This window comes from Staurois parvus, unplaced genomic scaffold (genome assembly GCF_062004578.1).
Source record: "Staurois parvus isolate SC_StPar_1 unplaced genomic scaffold, SC_StPar_1.0 ptg000335l, whole genome shotgun sequence".
NCBI classification, from domain to species: Eukaryota; Metazoa; Chordata; class Amphibia; order Anura; family Ranidae; genus Staurois; species Staurois parvus.
Window position 1 is genome coordinate 1,057,318 of NW_028318131.1, and position 19,576 is coordinate 1,076,893.

General features: G+C 43.4%; 1 protein-coding gene across 1 annotated transcript in view; it reads left to right on the forward strand.

The window, feature by feature from the left end:
- Positions 1-19,576, forward strand: part of CELSR3 (cadherin EGF LAG seven-pass G-type receptor 3) — a 288,288-nt gene that overhangs the window by 187,481 nt on the left and 81,231 nt on the right. The window contains exons 6-12 of the mRNA XM_089684072.1: positions 3,393-3,550; positions 6,244-6,407; positions 6,787-6,912; positions 10,135-10,304; positions 13,317-13,502; positions 14,744-14,854; positions 19,111-19,279. Of these exons, the coding sequence (XP_089540198.1) occupies positions 3,393-3,550; positions 6,244-6,407; positions 6,787-6,912; positions 10,135-10,304; positions 13,317-13,502; positions 14,744-14,854; positions 19,111-19,279 (1,084 nt within the window). The remainder of the gene's footprint in view (positions 1-3,392; positions 3,551-6,243; positions 6,408-6,786; positions 6,913-10,134; positions 10,305-13,316; positions 13,503-14,743; positions 14,855-19,110; positions 19,280-19,576) is intronic.

Sequence of the window (19,576 nt, forward strand, 5' to 3'; positions counted from 1 at the left end):
TTATTATACAGGATTTATATATATATATATATATATATATTATTATTATACAGGATTTATATATATATATATATATTATTATTACTATTATACAGGATTTATATAGTGCCAACAGTTTGCTCAGCGCTTTACAATATAATGGAGACAATACAATTACAGTACATTTCAGTACAGAAGGAAAAGGAGGGCCCGGCTCGTGGAGCTTACAATCTAAAGGAAGGGGGAGGTGATACAAAAGGTGATAGCTGCGGGGGATGATCTGGTGGAGGTGATTCAAGTACAGTTCTTAGGTGGAGGTGGGGTAAGGCTTCCCTGAAGAAGTGAGTTTTCAAAGATCGCCTAAAAGGCAGACAGGGTGGGGGCTGACCGGACATGCTGTGGTAGGGAGTTCCTGAGGATGGGAGAGGCTCTGGAGAAGTCCTGGATGCGAGCGTGAGAGGAGGTGATGAGGGAGCTAGAGAGGAGAATAACTTGGGAGGAGTGGAGCGGGCGATTTGGGCGATATCTGTGGATGAGGTCTGTGATGTAGCTGGGGGCAGTGTTGTGGATGGCTTTGTAGGCTGTGGTTAGTATTTTGAATTTTATTCATTGGGTTATTGGAAGCCAGTGAAGGGATTGGCAGAGAGGGGCAGCAGTCGCTGATTGGTTGGTAAAGTGTATGAGTATATATATATATATATATATATATACTGTATATATAATAACACCTGTTCCAGGTCAATTCAGTGGAACACAGGTCTAAATGTATTACCGACCTCTCTCTTCGAAAGAGAAAGGGAAGACCACATACTGTACCCACTATAAACTTTTTTTTGTTCCTTTATTCCAAATCAACACAGAACACAAGATAAAGCTGTGGCATATTTCCCCGTATACTCCTTGTATATGCATTGTACACCAGGAAACGTACCAGAGCTTTATCTTCATCTTTTTGCTGATTTGGCATAAAGAAACAAGGTTTTTAATAAATATGAAATATTGTATATGAATGTTTTGTGTTTTACTATGCAGCCAGTAGATGGAGCTCCCGCCTCGTTTTAATGTTTTTTTTAAGTCCTTTGTAGCTACAGTCAGGTCCATAAATATTGGGACATCGACACAATTCTAACATTTTTGGCTCTATACACCACCACAATGGATTTGAAATGAAACAAACAAGATGTGCTTTAACTGCAGACTGTCAGCTTTAATTTGAGGGTATTTACATCCAAATCAGGTGAACGGTGTAGGAATTACAACAGTTTGCATATGTGCCTCCCACTTGTTAAGGGACCAAAAGTAATGGGACAGAATAATAATCATAAATCAAACTTTCACTTTTTAATACTTGGTTGCAAATCCTTTGCAGTCAATTACAGCCTGAAGTCTGGAACGCATAGACATCACCAGACGCTGGGTTTCATCCCTGGTGATGCTCTGCCAGGCCTCTACTGCAACTGTCTTCAGTTCCTGCTTGTTCTTGGGGCATTTTCCCTTCAGTTTTGTCTTCAGCAAGTGAAATGCATGCTCAATCGGATTCCGGTCAGGTGATTGACTTGGCCATTGCATAACATTCCACTTCTTTCCCTTAAAAAACTCTTTGGTTGCTTTTGCAGTCTGCTTTGGGTCATTGTCCATCTGCACTGTGAAGCGTCCAATGAGTTCTGAAGCATTTGGCTGAATATGAGCAGATAATATTCCCGAAACACTTCACAATTCATCCGGCTGCTTTTGTCAGCAGTCACATCATCAATAAATACAAGAGAACCAGTTCCATTGGCAGCCATACATGCCCACGCCATGACACTACCACCACCATGCTTCACTGATGAGGTGGTATGCTTAGGATCATGAGCAGTTCCTTTCCTTCTCCATACTCTTCTCTTCCCATCACTCTGGTACAAGTTGATCTCGGTCTCATCTGTCCATAGGATGTTGTTCCAGAACTGTGAAGGCTTTTTTAGATGTCGTTTGTCAAACTCTAATCTGGCCTTCCAGTTTTTGAGGCTCACCAATGGTTTCCATCTTGTGGTGAACCCTCTGTATTCACTCTGGTGAAGTCTTCTCTTGATTGTTGACTTTGACACACATACACCTACCTCCTGGAGAGTGTTCTTGATCTGGCCAACTGTTGTGAAGGGTGTTTTCTTCACCAGGGAAAGAATTCTTCGCTCATCCACCACAGTTGTTTTCCGTGGTCTTCCGGGTCTTTTGGTGTTGCTGAGCTCACCGGTGCGTTTCTTCTTTTTAAGAATGTTCCAAACAGTTGTTTTGGCCATGCCCAATGTTTTTGCTATCTCTCTGATGGGTTTGTTTTATTTTTTCAGCCTAATGATGGCTTGCTTCACTGATAGTGACAGCTCTTTGGATCTCATCTTGAGAGTTGACAGCAACAGATTCCAAATGCAAATAGCACACTTGAAATGAACTCTGGACCTTTTATCTGCTGATTGTAATTGGGATAATGAGGGAATAACACACACCTGGCCATGGAACAGCTGAGAAGCCATTTGTCCCATTACTTTTGGTCCCTTAACAAGTGGGAGGCACATATGCAAACTGTTGTAATTCCTATACCGTTCACCTAATTTGGATGTAAATACCCTCAAATTAAAGCTGACAGTCTGCAGTTAAAGCACATCTTGTTCGTTTCATTTCAAATCCATTGTGGTGGTGTATCGAGCCAAAAATGTTAGAATTGTGTCAATGTCCCAATATTTATGGACCTGACTGTATATTCTTGTGAAAAGTCAATTGACTCAGCTCAGTAGCTCAAGATGTACAGCTCAAGTTTACATACACAACTAGATGTCCCCCCACCTTCTAGATGGCTCCATCTGGAGTTTTATTCAAATGTGGAGTGGTTTGAGGCCTCATTTACTCGGGCGTAACTCTCCATACACTGTGAGAGAGGCCATCTTTGTCTGAACTGGATGCACAGGTCTGGGCAGGCAGTCCCAATCACAGCTTTTAAGATGCAGCGGCTGCATGGACATAGCTGCTGGTCCCAATTTGACATCTGTGCAGGAGCACGTCCTTGAAAAAAAATAAAAAAATAAAAAAAAATATATATATATTTAGCAGCCACCTGTTATAAACTTTCTAATCTGCAGCATCTAGATGACACAATGAAGCCAGGTTTGCAATACATAATCAGCTGAATATTTTCCTTCAGTTTCTTTATGAAACAGGTGTCCCCTTTAGAATATATTCCCTCAATTTCTGTTCCAACTATCACATTTTGGATTTCCTCTCAGGTTCTAACTGCTAGAGGGACTGAGGGTGATTTTTCAAAACAATCAGCATCAAAAAGCCCAATATTGATTCTTCTCCTACTCTCCCAAGAACAAAGTTTTGGATAGAGTTCCACTTTCTGTGCATATTTCTGTTTAATATTTTCTCTTTCTTCCTAGCCAAAAACTGGATCCTCAGGGGTGGCACAGGGGCCGTCGAAAGAGAAGGTGGCTGTGTTGGCAGTTGATGACTGCGACGTTTCAGTGGCTCTGAGGTTCAGCAATGAGATTGGGAATTATACATGTGCAGCTGAAGGGGTGCAGTCCAGCTCCAAAAAGTGAGTACCCTTTCCCTACCCCCTTTGCACTTTCCATCAGATAATTCTTTAGAAGATTAGAAAAGTCAAGATAGGCAGAAGGAAGGAGAGAGAGGGAGTGATAGCTGGAGGGAGAGGGAAGGAGGGAGAGTGTTAGATGGAGGGAGAGGGAAGGAGGGAGAGTGTTAGATGGAGGGAGAGGGAAGGAGGGAGAGTGTTAGATGGAGGGAGAGGGAAGGAGGGAGACTGTTAGATGGAGGGAGAGGGAAGGAGGGAGAGTGTTAGATGGAGGAAGAGGGAAGGAGGGAGAGTGTTAGATGGAGGGAGAGTGTTAGATGGAGGGAGAGTGTTAGATGGAGGGAGAGGGAAGGAGGGAGAGTGTTAGATGGAGGGAGAGGGAAGGAGGGAGACTGTTAGATGGAGGGAGAGGGAAGGAGGGAGACTGTTAGATGGAGGGAGAGGGAAGGAGGGAGAGTGTTAGATGGAGGAAGAGGGAAGGAGGGAGAGTGTTAGATGGAGGGAGAGGGAAGGAGGGAGAGTGTTAGATGGAGGAAGAGGGAAGGAGGGAGAGTGTTAGATGGAGGGAGAGGGAAGGAGGGAGAGTGTTAGATGGAGGGAGAGGGAAGGAGGGAGAGTGTTAGATGGAGGAAGAGTGTTAGATGGAGGAAGAGGGAAGGATGGAGAGTGTTAGATGGAGGAAGAGGGAAGGAGGGAGAGTGTTAGATGGAGGGAGAGGGAAGGAGGGAGAGTGTTAGATGGAGGGAGAGTGTTAGATGGAGGAAGAGGGAAGGATGGAGAGTGTTAGATGGAGGGAGAGGGAAGGATGTAGAGTTAGATGGAGGGAGAGTGTTAGATGGAGGGAGAGGGAAGGAGGGAGAGTGTTAGATGGAGGGAGAGGGAAGGAGGTAGTGATAGATGGAGGGAGAGTGTTGGATGGAGGAAGAGGGAAGGAGAGAGAGTATTAGAAGGAGAGAGAGTGATAGAAGGAGGGAGAGTGTTAGATGGAGGGAGAGGGAAGGAGGGAGAGTGTTAGATGGAGGGAGAGGGAAGGAGAGAGAGTGTTAGAAGGAGAGAGAGTGATAGAAGGAGGGAGAGTGTTAGATGGAGGGAGAGGGAAGGAGGGAGTGATAGATGGAGGGAGAGGGAAGGAGAGAGAGTGTTAGAAGGAGAGAGAGTGTTAGATGGAGGGAGAGGGAAGGAGGGAGAGTGTTAGAAGGAGAGAGAGTGTTAGATGGAGGGAGAGGGAAGGAGGGAGAGTGTTAGAAGGAGAGAGAGTGTTAGATGGAGGGAGAGGGAAGGAGGGAGAGTGTTAAATGGAGGGAGAGGGAAGGAGGGAGAGTGTTAAATGGAGGGAGAGGGAAGGAGGGAGAGTGTTAGATGGAGGGAGAGGGAAGGAGGGAGAGTGTTAGATGGAGGGAGAGGGAAGGAGGGAGAGTGTTAGATGGAGGGAGAGGGAAGGAGAGATATTGATGGACAGAGAAAGGGACAGATAAGGAGAGAGTGATAGATTTTAAGAGAGAGAAGGAGAGATAGCGATGGACAGAGATAGTGGAGAGAAAGGCAGAGGGAAGAATGGAGATAGAGGAAAATGTAGGGAGAGGGAAGGAGAGAGAGTGATAGATGGAGGGAGAGGGAAAGTGAGAGAGAAAGAGAGAGAGAGAGTGATCGACAGAGAGGGGTAGAGGGAAGAAGAGAGTGGTGGACAGAGAGAGGTAGAGGGCAGAAGAGAGTGATGGACAGAGGAAGAAGGAAGGAGAGAAAATGATGGATGGAGATAAAGGGAGAGAGGGATAGATGGATGGAGAGGGAAAGAAAGATAGTGATGGACAGAGAGGGAGAGGGAAGTAGAGGGAGTGATGGATGGTGTTAGAGGAAGAGGGAAGGAGAGAGAGGAAGGGAAAGAAGTCGGAAAGACGAGAGAGCGGAAAGAAAGGAGTAAAGAACAAAGGTGGGGAAGAGGGAAGGAGAGAGGGGCAGGAGTGCAGAAGATAAAGAGTGACAGAAGGAAAGAGGAAAATGGGAAGAGGGTAGGAGAGAGAGAGAGTAAAAGACCGAGAGGATGGAGGAAACGAGGAAGATAGAGGGAAGCAGCAGAAAGGAGATAAATACTGAGGAACCAATAGGGAAGGAAAAGAGGGAAATACATACATTAAAGGATGAAAAAAAAAGAAAGGGGATAAGAGAGATTTGAGACTTGTTACTTGTTTTCCTTTTTTACCCTTTACCTCCATCTACCTTCACACCAGCTTCTCAACATACGTGCAGAATAAAGCCTACATAGGTTAAAGTGGGACTAAACCCTCGTATTGTTTTTAGCCAGGGAAGCTGCTACCTTGGCCTCTGTTGGATCTGCATCTGCCATGATGCTGCACATGTGAACAGTTATGACACCAGCATTTGATGGTTAGACAGTTTGGTTGAGATCTCAAGCAAATGTATTCCTGGCACATACCAGGAATATAACTATTTTTTGAAAATGTTAAATCGATGGATTTGGTTCTCTTTTAACTGCAGTGCCGTGGTAACATTCTGTCACGATGGGATGGAATTCTTAGATGTGTTTTTCCATTGTCTGTGATCCATGGGATGAAATCCTTGGGGATGGGGTTGTATTCTCTATTGTCTGTTACAAAATGGCAAATTCACTTTATTTCTCATACCAGTTTTACACAAACAAACCAAATTGTATGCTTTTTTTTTTATTTCCATTGCAGATCCCTGGACCTGACAGGCCCTCTGCTGCTCGGTGGAGTCCCAAATCTTCCTGAGAACTTCCCGGTCACACACAGGGAGTTCATTGGCTGCATGAAAGATTTGTATATTGACAGCAGGAAGGTTGACCTGGCTTCTTACATTGCAAACAATGGAACGAATGCAGGTAAGACAGGCGCTGTGATCATTTACACTTCATGAATGAAGCCTGAAGGAAAATGGTGTTTACAGAACTCCCTTTCACTGAACCCCTATTCAATTTTTATATATTTTGGCCCAGAGGGCAATTTCTGTCTGTGTCCCCGTTGCAGACTTTCCCTAACTTCCTGTCTGGTGAATAGTTGCCACAATAACAGCAAATTTGGGTAAATCTTTCTAACAGAACCCCAGATAGCAGTAAATACCCAACAGGATCCTTCCCCACACTATTCCCACTGTCTGGAATCCTGTATCTCCATCATCTTACCATGCTACCAGCAAGCACGTGTACTGAGCCCTGTACAAGTTATGCTGTTGTTTTTTTTTTTTTGTTGCCTCTCTATCAGGATGTCACGCCAAGCAACCATATTGTGACTCTAACCCATGTAAGAATGGTGGGACCTGTTCACCAATCTGGGGGACCTTTACCTGTGATTGTCCCTTGGGGTTTGGAGGCAAGGACTGCAAGATCGGTAAGTACCCAGGAGTGTGACCTCATATTAGCAGAGCTCTTTGTTTGAGAGTTTCAAGCAGGTTCAGATAAAGAGGACCTGTCATTTGTGTAATAAAAGCAAGAGGCCCTAGCAGTGCTACTTATGCTAGGATTCGAGATGAAATTTCAATGTGCCGATACCATGAGGATTGGCTACAGGCTTCTTCTGGCCAAACGATATGTTTTAGAGCCAGACACGTTCGCATACATTGCCTCAAAGATAACTCAATGCCAATATTTGCTGTCATCTGCCACATTTGCATGCTGTTCACATTTTTTTTTTATATTGAACCCCTTCATGAGCTAATTAAATCCTAGATGTCAGGCCAATTTTTAGTAGCTTCAATATACATTAATTACCTTGATAATAACACTTTTTAATTTTTTTTTTAACAATTAATCATAAATTTTTTTTTATCGAGTTTTTTTTAAAGTTTAAAATTTTTTTAAAGACAATATAATTCTTTTTAACATTGTACTTATTTCTTTGTGCACAGAGAGAGAGACAGAGAGGGGCACAGTGCCACCTGCAGCCCTGAATGTGATCACTGTGACTGGCAGCCACAGTGATCGCATGATTAAAGTGATTGTAAAGGCACAGTTTTTATTTTTGTTTTAAATAAGAGACATGTTATACTTACCTGCAACCCCGATTCTCCTCTTCTCGGGTCCCCTGCCTGTGCTCCAGGCTCCTCCCCCCCTGCTAAGTGCCCTCATAGCAAGCCGCTTGCTATGGGGGCACTCGTGCATGCTCGCTCCCAAGTTACGTTTTGTATGTCCAATGACACACATAGAATGGCTCAGCCCCACCCCCCCGCTCCATCCTCACTGGCTGCGATTGACTGCAGCGGCAGCCAGTGACTCCCACTGCTGTCTCTGAGCCAGTGTGGGAGGGAGAGACTCTGCCCCCGTGCACAATGTTGAATTGAGATCAGGCTCAGGTAAGTATAAGAGGGGGCGGGTGTACAGATGCATGCAGAAGGTTTTTTACCTTGAAAAAACCTTCAGTCTTCAGAACCACTTTCAAGTGGAGTTCCACTCACCTGTCAGAAAATAAAAGTCAGCAGATACAAAAACTGTAGCTGCTGACTTTTAAAAAAACAGCCACTTGCCTGTCCCTCGGTCCCATGGTGTGTCCCCCGCAGCCCGTTTCACCGGCCGTCCTGTATTCCAGGATGCCGGCATCTTCAGGGTGGGCACCCGACTGTGATAGCTTGCGGCTTCACAGCCGGGAACCTACTGCGCATGCGCGAGTAGCGCTGCACTTCATGAATGGTCCTGTAGTCTTCTGGGACCTGTCACATGACCCAAAAGACTACTGGGAGGGAGGACACCTTCCGCTTCCAATCGCCTAGGCGATCGGACCGGAAGTGGGAGCGGGTACCTGTCAAATTCGGGTACCCGCTCCCCCCCCCCCCGCCCCCCCAAATGTGCCAATCCTTAATGGGAATCGGGGGAGCAGTCTGTAAAATGTAACTTCCCTTTTTGGGTGGAGCTCCTCATTAAGTACCTCTCCTGGGCATTGTGAGTTGAGTTGGAAGCACGGTAAACCTTTTCTTAAATACATAGTGCTCCAGGCTAGGTTTCCAGCGCTGCTGAAAATTACAGCTGGTACCAGATTTTTGAGGTTTACGCCATATTGCTGAAAGTACCTACCTGCTAAATTGGACTGATTTCTGAGTGGCATGTTCATTTTCCACCCCTTGACAGTAAAGAAATGTGACCTTGTTACTGCAATTGTAAATAAACTAAACCCAAGGCTGTGAGTGTCAGTTGTATTTGTTAACTATTATTAGTTCATTAATAATTAAAAACTGATTATTCTTCAGTCTGGGATAGGTAAGCCCGGCTTGTACTGCCTTGTACAGAATGAGTGTGAAAGGAAAATGGTGCCCTCTAGAGGACAGCAAGGGAAACTGCACTTTAACATCACACTGGCCTAAAGTGATATTACACCCTCAGTTTTTTTTCTGATTTAATCACTTATTTAGTATGCAGCTTATTTATCCTTTATTGCTTCCTACTCATATGGAAGAAAAATGTATTTTAAATATATTTCAAAAATATTTTTTCCAAATATATTGACATATATTTGAAATGCTACAATTTTGGCCATATTCAATATATATATATATATATATATATATATATATATATACATATATATATATATATATATATATATAAATAAATAAAAATTATATATATATATATATATATATATATATATATATAATTTTTTTTAATATATATATGTGTATATATATATATATATATATATATATAAAAATATATTGACATATATTTAAAATGCTACAATTTTGGCCATATTCAATATATATATATATATATATATATATATATATATATATATATATATATATAAATATATATATATTGAACATGGCCAAAATTGTAGCATTTCAAAGATATGTCAATATATTTGGGAAAATTATTTTTAAATATATTTCAAATATATTTTTCTTCCATGTGGTTATGCTCCAGTTTAAACTGGTGCCATGACCATTGCCCCAGGTTTCCTGTTTTAGGGTGGTTCCTTTCTCCTGCAGCGTCCTATGGAGTCACCCTTGTATACAGGGACTAGAGTTGTGGCATCAATAGAAACACACAACACTTAGCATAGGATGGCAAGGCACTCCCCTGCGTGTCCCTCCCCCAACCTTTCTCCAAGCTAACAGACTGGCTTGAGACTGCATTATCCACTGTTAACTTTTTCCTGTGAAGACCAGAAGTTCAGGGAAGCAGCACTGAGAGAGCCAGCAACATTGAAAGTTGTAAACTGCTGGGGGTAAGAGGTTTAACATATAATTTATCGGGGAATGTTTATTTTATTGTGCTCAGTGTGATAAACACTGAAGGTTTAATGCTACTTTAAGTCTGTCGAAAGTTTAGATAGAAAGGGAACCTGAGGGATGGAAGCGTGGCAGTGTCCATACCTGAACCTGTCCTGATATTATCTTCCTGTAATTGTCTGCACAACAAAACTCTGATTGGGAATGAGAGAGACACAGATAACCCCACTGTGCTCCACGCCCCATCATAGGCAGGCTTAAACTCCTAATTGCCAATGAATTCAGGTTGTCCAGAAGTTGACTGTGTTATTTGATTACAATACTGGCTGAACAGAGTATAACAGTTCACATGTATTAATTCAGCGGTGTTGTGTCACTTTTTTTTTCAGCAATGCACCACCCCTATCATTTCAATAGTAGCGGAGTCCTATCCTGGGACTTTAAAAATGAAGTGAAGATCTCCATTCCTTGGTTCCTGGGGCTGGCGTTCAGGACTCGAAACTCAGATGGAGTTTTGCTGCAAGCACATGCTGGACAGTATACCACCATCCTGTGCCAGGCAAGTGTACATTTTCGTACAACATACTTCCTATAGATGCGACTTATGATATCTTTTACCATCAGACATTTTTTTTTTATCGGGAATAGAACATGGTTTCCTTAGCAGACGAGGGAAGGAAACCATTTTCTATCCACGATTAAAAAAAAAATTTTGATGGTAAAAGATATCATAATATTTGATAATATGCTAAGGTTTTAATGAGTATGTTTGTATAACTTGTTTATCTGAAAAATTAATAAATATTGAAATAAAAAAAAGAAAATGGTTTCCAAGAATCACAAACCAGTAAAACCAGCACAACCTAACATGAACCTGAAAAGCAAAGAAAGGAGAAAGGCAGTACTACAGTTTTCCTCTTCTTGATCGCATACTGTATGTGGCCACAAGAAATTTGGGCTTTAACGCCCAGCTGGCGCATATAACCATCCATGGCGGCATGAGGTTTGTGTGTGTAGAGCGTGCTCACTATAGCTGCTGATTGGGGGCCAGCGGGACAAGCTCCTGATCATGTGACTGATGGGGGATGATCAACCAAGAAAAAAAAAATGGGGGGGGGGGGGCCAGATTGCGTACTTTAAAGGCTCTGCAACAAAAATTCATTAATTTTAAATGACTTTTTTATTATTAGAATCACCCCCCGGAGGCCCTTTAGATGGATTTTAATGCCCGGGAGGCAGCGTGGCTTCTGTCTCATGTGACTGCTGTTTTTGGCTCCCCCGTCAGCCATAAAGATGTAAAGAGATACCCAACACAGAGTGACAGCTGTGGGGGGTATATAGTGGGCTCCTACGTGCCACATCCTGTCATATTAGTATGATCAACCAAGAAAAAAAAAAGGGGGGGGGAGGCCAAAGTGCGGACTTTAAAGGCACTGCAACAAAAATTCGTTAATTACTTTTTTATTATTAGAATATAAGCCATTACAATGCATAAACGAATTCTCCACTAAGAATGCAAACCCCCCCCCCCCCCAAAGTGGGGTGATGGATTCTGTGCAGTTACAAAACTCATAGATACATATAGTCATTAAAATGGATACAGATATAACCGGGAAGGGTATCAAGAAACATAAATCAGATGTTAATGATTGTAGTTACTCAACATGTTTCGCGAGAATATCGCTTCTTCAGGGGTTACTACATGAAAGAATGTTGAATATGACATAATATAACATATTGTAAGATCAATTATTACTCATTGTATAAGTCCTGTATATACCTTGAAGTATCGGCTACAGTACAGGGATTGTGTGGGGGGTTTTTATGGACTACTTACCACGCGTTACGTCCTTGTGGGATCCCCCTGCTGACATGCTTGAGACGCGGATGCTCCACACGCACCAAAAAAACCCCCACACAATCCCTGTACTGTGGGAATTGACTGACACTGACATTTCCAGTGACACTAAGGGCTCATGTACACTGCAGCTGATCAACTGACGGTTAGGAGCTGTTCAGCGTTTTTTTCAGCAGCCCCTGAACTCTCCCTAATGTTTTCCTATGTGTCCATGTACACATCGTCGTTTACAGTCGTTTACAGGCAGTTGAGTTTACCGCCGTTTTTTTGAACGCAGAAAACTTGCGTTCAGCAGTCGATTTTTATCAGCGTTTCAAATGCAAACCGCTTGTAAACGTGGCTAAACATGGCAAATCGTGTTTATAAGCGTTTACAAATTTAAAAAAATAAATTTCAAATGCCCAGAATGCATTGAAAAGTGGTAAATTATTAACTACTTCAGACTGTTTCAGAGAAGTACAGAGAGTAGAAGCAGAGACCGTAGTATGTGTTGAGATTAGCTAGGTGTGAGTTGCTCATTAACATTTCTTTTGTTTCCAAGGGTGGGAAAGGTGTCTGGTGGAGGGAGTCATTAAGGCCACCTGGCAGGGGGTCTTCATGAGGAATTTGAGGTGTGAATGGTCATTAACATATCTTTTGTTTCCAAGGGTGGGAGAGGTCTGAGGTGTGAATTGGTCATTACAATGTGTGACAAGCTTGGTAGGAACATCCTGTGTTCAGTGTTTTGTCCATCTGAGTACCTTGAAAACGCTTTACATGAATTTTTCATGATAAAAAAAGGCTCTGGACAGCATCGGGAACTGGAAGAGTTAAAAAAAAATTTCAAACGCTTATAAACGCGATTTGCCGCGTTTACAAGCATTTTGCGTTTGAAACGCTGATAAAACTGACTGCTGAACGCAAGTTTTCTGCGTTCATTAAAACGACTGTAAACTGAAATGCCTGTAAATGACTCTGGGTACATGGACACATAGGAAAATATTAGGGAGAGTTCAGGGCAGGGACGGACTGACCATTTGGAAACTCGGGCACTGCCCGAGGGCCCGGGGTCACTAGGGGGCCCCATGAGATGCCCCTGGTACCTTTTTCATAGGCTTTTTTGAGTTTGGGCAAGGACACAGGGGCCCCATGATCCCCTATTGCCCAGGGGCCCCATGAGTTCAGAGGCTGCTGAAAAAAAACGCTGAACAGCTCCTAAACGTGAGTTTATCAGCTGCAGTGTACATGAGCCCTAAATCTGCGGTAGGCAGTCCTGAAACAATTAACAAACCCAGTAAGAGTAGCAGTAACATCATCACTGTGCCTGTACAGGGAGCAGAGCTGAGGGAGGGGCTCAGAAGGCTCCACCCACTACAGACTGCTTGGGAAAAAAAAAAACCTACTGGAGGGGGCGGAGACAAGACCAGTCACCCTGCACAAGGATAGAGAGCAGTGACTGGTCTTTATTACAGGAAGTTCCTGCACAGAGGGAAAGTCTCACACTGGATTTCTGCACCGAGATTCAAGGAACAATACACACGTGCTGATGAATGTCCAGAACAAACGCTCAGTAATTCACTGGGACCTAACAAGGCAATGAACTCCTAATGTGGCTTTGCGATGACATGTATGATCCTTCCGTGGTAAATAGCTGATGCCATGTTTTGCTGATTAAATATTAATCTCCATTCCTTGATTGGTTTTTGAAAATCTCTGCATTTCCTGTACCTACAGCTGGTCTCTGGCCTGGTCTCCTTCTCCGTCAGCCGTGGTTCCAGCAAAACCTCCAGCCTTCTTCTGGACCAGATGCAGGTAAATGACGGGCGGTGGCATGACCTCCAGATGGAGCTTCGAGACGTCCGCAGTGGGCGTGACACACGTTACGTTGTCACCATCATCTTGGATTATGGCTTCTATCAGGTAACATATTACCCACTCGCCCTCCAGAGGATTTCCCCTCCCTTCCTGAACAGGCCATTTTTTGCTATACGGCGCTGCGTTACTTTAACTGACAATTGCGCGGTCATGCAACGCTGCACCCAAATGAAATTTATGTCCACAAATGGAGATTTCTTTTAATGGTACTGATCGCCTGTGCGGTTTTTATTTTTTTGCGCTGTAAACAAAAAAAGACCATCAATTTTGAGGGAAAAAAACAATATTTTTGACTTTTTGCTATTAAACATGTCCGGTAATAAAAAATTTTTTACTCATTGTTCTGCTCTGCCCCTGCGTGGGAGTATCTTGAGCTTGTTATATTCTTAAAACAAAACTTTCTTAATAAAAAATATTGAAACAGAAAAAAAATGTATTCTGACTTCCGACAGGTTTTCCTGACACCAAGAGAAAAATGGTGACAGCCAGGGAGCTGCAGCAGGGTGACAGCCTCAGTTCTGTTCCTGTGTGGAGGGGTGGGTGTGTCTCTTCCCTCTAATCAGCTCTCAGGGCTCTTGTCACTGACCTCTGCAGAATGTAACTGCAGCTCTGGGCCCCCCCTTTTTTTTTCTAACTCTCAGACAAGCTTTATAAATTCAGCATTTTGAACCTATGTAGAGAAGACTGCAGATAAAGAGGTACAACTTATATAGGAGGATTTGTTTAATCTCAGGCCAGTCATTTTATTGTGTATATGTAAAGGTTTACAACCACCAGTTTTGCCTACAAACCTCACCTCTTGCACGGCGCTGTCCCCCGCACCACATGATGTCCTCAGTCTTCACGTTGAATGATGCCTGGTGCCATACAGAAGACTGAAGACATACTGTGAGTGCAGGATATCATGGCATGAGAAATAATAAAGTTTTGCTTCTCTCCTCTGGACCCCCCCTCCTTTTTTTTTTTTCTAACTCTCAGACAAGCTTTATAAATTCAGCATTTTGAACCTATGCAGAGAAGACTGCAGATAAAGAGGTACAACTTATATAGGAGGATTTGTTTCATCTCAGGCCAGTCATTTTATTGTGTATATGTAAAGGTTTACAACCACTAGTTTTGCCTACAAACCTCACCTCTTGCACGGCGCTGTCCCCCGCACCACATGATGTCCTCAGTCTTCACGTTGAATGATGCCTGGTGCCATACAGAAGACTGAAGACATACTGTGAGTGCAGGATATCATGGCGTGAGAAATAATAAAGTTTTGCTTGTCCTATTCTCTTTAGGACACAGTCAGTGTTGGTAATGAGCTGCATGGATTGAGGGTGAAGCACCTCTACGTTGGAGGCATTATGGGAGCCAAGGAGGTGCAGAATGGACTAGAAGGCTGTATACAGGTGAGGAACGCCATGAAATGCAGGTGATAGGAAATGTATCGATTTTTTTCTCATTGTTTTGCGTTTTGCGTTCCGGATTGATCTCTATGTTCTATAAAATAATGTTTTATATAGAAATTTGCAGGCAGTTCTCTTTTTTAGGAGTTTTTCAATTGGCCTGTAGAGGAACATGTAGACTAGGTAGGACAGTGGCAGGAAACTTTCTTGTTGGGGGGGGCTCAAGTGCAGCTCCAACATCACCGGAGGGTCGCACATAAAATGTAGTTAAAAAATCATTATCAGAGACAGCAAGAAGATGTTGCCAAAGACTAAGGGCATAATACAAGAGATGGTCAGAGACTGCGGACCCAATACAAGAGATGGTCAGAGACTGCGGATCTAATACAAGAGATGGTCAGAGACTGAGGACCTAATACAAGAGATGTTTAGAGACTGAGGACCTAATACAAGAGATGGTCAGAGACTACAGACATAATACAAGAGATAGTCAGAGACTACAGACCTAATACAAGAGATGGTCAGAGACTGTGGACCTAATACAAGAGATGGTCAGAGACTGCGGATCTAATACAAGAGATGTTTAGAGACTGAGGATCTAATACAAGAGATGGTCAGAGACTGCGGACCCAATACAAGAGATGGTCAGAGACTGTGGACCTAATACAAGAGATGGTCAGAGACTGCGGACCCAATACAAGAGATGGTCAGAGACTGCGGACCCAATACAAGAGATAGTCAGAGACTACAGAGCTAATACAATAGATGGTCAGAGACTGCGGATCTAATACAAGAGATGGTCAAAGAGTACAGACCTAATACAAGAAATGGTCAGAGACTGCGGATCTAATACAAGAGATGTTTAGAGACTGAGGACCTAATACAAGAGATGGTCAGAGACTGCGGATCTAATACAAGAGATTTTTAGAGACTGAGGACCTAATACAAGAGATGGTCAGAAACTGAGGACCTAATACAAGAGATGGTCAGAGACTGCGGACCTAATACAAGAGATGGTCAGAGACTGCGGATCTAATACAAGAGATGGTCAGAGACTGCGGACCTAACACAAGAGATGGTCAGAGACTGTGGATCTAATACAAGAGATGGTCAGAGACTGCGGATCTAATACAAGAGATGGTCAGAGACTGCGGACCTAATACAAGAGATGGTCAGAGACTGCGGATCTAATACAAGAGATGGTCAGAGACTGCGGACCTAATACAAGAAATGGTCAGAGACTGCGGACCTAATACAAGAAATGGTCAGAGACTGCGGACCTAATACAAGAGATGGTCAGAGACTGCGGACCTAATACAAGAGATGGTCAGAGACTGCGGACCTAATACAAGAGATGGTCAGAGACTACGGACCCAATACAAGAATACAAGAGATGGTCAGAGACTGCGGACCCAATACAAGAAATGGTCAGAGACTGTTGACCTAATACAAGAAATGGTCAGGGATTGTGGACCTAATACAAGAAATGGTCAGAGACTGCGGACCTAATACAAGAGATGGTCAGTGACTGTGGACCTAATACAAGAGATTGTCAGAGACTACAGACCTAATACAAGAGATGGTCAGAGACTACAGACCTAATACAAGAGATGGTTAGAGACTGCGGATCTAATACAAGAGATGTTTAGAGACTGAGGACCTAATACAAGAGATGTTTAGAGACTGAGGACCTAATACAAGAGATGTTTAGAGACTGAGGACCTAATACAAGAGATGGTCAGAGACTACAAACATAATACAAGAGATAGTGAGAGACTACAGACCTAATACAAGAGATGGTCAGAGACTGTGGACCTAATACAAGAGATGGTCAGAGACTACAGACCTAATACAGGAGATTGTCAGAGACTGCATACCTAATACAAGAGATGGTCAGAGACTGGTTACCTAATACAAGAGATGGTCAGAGACTGCAGACCTAATAAAAGAGATGGTCAGAGACTACAGATCTAATACAAGAGATGGTCAGAGACTGCATACCTAATACAAGAGATGGTCAGAGACTGGTTACCTAATACAGGAGATGGTCAGAGACTGCAGACCTAATAAAAGAGATGGTCAGAGACTACGGATCTAATACAAGAGATGGTCAGAGACTGCAGACCTAATAAAAGAGATGGTCAGAGACTACGGATCTAATACAAGAGATGGTCAGAGACTACGGACCCAATACAAGAATACAAGAGATGGTCAGAGACTGCGGACCCAATACAAGAAATGGTCAGAGACTGTTGACCTAATACAAGAAATGGTCAGGGATTGTGGACCTAATACAAGAAATGGTCAGAGACTGCGGACCTAATACAAGAGATGGTCAGTGACTGTGGACCTAATACAAGAGATTGTCAGAGACTACAGACCTAATACAAGAGATGGTCAGAGACTACAGACCTAATACAAGAGATGGTTAGAGACTGCGGATCTAATACAAGAGATGTTTAGAGACTGAGGACCTAATACAAGAGATGTTTAGAGACTGAGGACCTAATACAAGAGATGTTTAGAGACTGAGGACCTAATACAAGAGATGGTCAGAGACTACAAACATAATACAAGAGATAGTGAGAGACTACAGACCTAATACAAGAGATGGTCAGAGACTGTGGACCTAATACAAGAGATGGTCAGAGACTACAGACCTAATACAGGAGATTGTCAGAGACTGCATACCTAATACAAGAGATGGTCAGAGACTGGTTACCTAATACAAGAGATGGTCAGAGACTGCAGACCTAATAAAAGAGATGGTCAGAGACTACAGATCTAATACAAGAGATGGTCAGAGACTGCATACCTAATACAAGAGATGGTCAGAGACTGGTTACCTAATACAGGAGATGGTCAGAGACTGCAGACCTAATAAAAGAGATGGTCAGAGACTACGGATCTAATACAAGAGATGGTCAGAGACTGCAGACCTAATAAAAGAGATGGTCAGAGACTACGGATCTAATACAAGAGATGGTCAGAGACTGCATACCTAATACAGGAGATGGTCAGAGACAGCGGACCCAATACAAGAAATGGTCAGAGACTGCGGGCCTACTACAAGAAATGGTCAGAGACTGCTGACCTAATAGAAGAGATGGTCAGAGACTGCGTACCTAATACAAGATATGGTCAGAGACTGAGGACCTAATACAAGAGATGGTCAAAGACTACAGACCTAATACAAGAGATGGTCAAAGACTACAGACCTAATACAAGAGATAGTCAGAGACTGCATACCTAATACAAGAGATGGTCAGAGACTACAGACCTAATACAAGAGAAGGTCAGAGACTACAGACCTAATACAAGAGATGGTCAGAGACTGCGTACCTAATACAAGAGATGGTCAGAGACTGCGTACCTAATACAAGAGATGGTCAGAGACTGCGTACCTAATACAAGAGATGGTCAGTGACTGTGGACCTAATACGCGAGATTGTCAGAGACTACAGACCTAATACAAGAGATGGTCAGAGACTACAGACCTAATACAAGAGATGGTCAGAGACTGCGTACCTAATACAAGAGATGATCAGAGACTGAGGAACTAATACAAGAGATGATCAGAGACTGAGGACCTAATACAAGAGATGGTCAGAGCCTGCCTACCTAATACAAGAGATGGTCAGAGACTGCGAACGTGCTGCAGGAGACTTTCAGAGACTATGAACATGCTATAGGAGCTGTTGAAGACTGGATACATGGCTGCTAGAAATCACTACTACAACAAGGCAATAGAGAAACACAGATTAGTGTCTCAGGGGCCCCGAGGGCCACACAAAAAGTACCAAAGGGCCGCAGGTTGGAATCAGGGGCATGAGGAATAGAAGCACCTCCCCAGAATAAAGCGTGATTTGAAATCACTGGGAAAAAGCTAACATATTTCAAAAGTTGCATGGACTGAGCTGGATTGAAGTATCAAAGCCAGGAACGTTTGCTTGTGTAAAGTTTATTTTTACTCTAGTTTGGCGTTTGGGGACTTTTCCCTTTAATTCCCGTCTCCAAGCGGGCGGCAGGGATAGCAAATCAGCCAGTTAGAAAACTGCGACTGGAACAGGTGTCCCCATTGGAAGATTCACCCTCGCCTCCTGTTCCAGTTCAACACAGATCTCAAATAAATAAATAAATGACGGGTCGGCCATTCCACGCTCTTTCAAAAACGAAAAACATTTGCTTTAAATACATTCTAATGTTTATATTTGTAATTGGATCTTCTAACCAGCTTCTCCTTCTTTGTTGCCCTCTAGGGCCTCCGTCTAGGTGAGACATCGAGTGGGATCACTTTGCCCAAACCCAGCAACATCGTAAATGTTAAAACCGGCTGTAGCGTGCAAAGTGCGTGTGATCCCAACCCGTGTCTGGGGAACAGCTCGTGCGTGGACACATGGCTGGGCCATACTTGTGTCTGCAACCCAGGTATGTAACTCAATGGGTTATGTACAAACAGTATGGCTAACCCCATGCATGATCGTCGGCATGCAACCTATACGGGGTGACACCGGACCCGCTCCACGAAAAGGTTAGTTGTAAAGCAAGCCGACGATCCCCGCAGGATGGATCCGATCTGCGGACACCCCCTCTGACGATCCCTGCAGGATGGATCGGATCTGTGGACACCCCCTCTGACGATCCCCGCAGGATGAATCGGATCTGTGGACACCCCCTCTGACGATCCCCGCAGGATGGATCGGATCTGCGGACACCCCCTCTGAC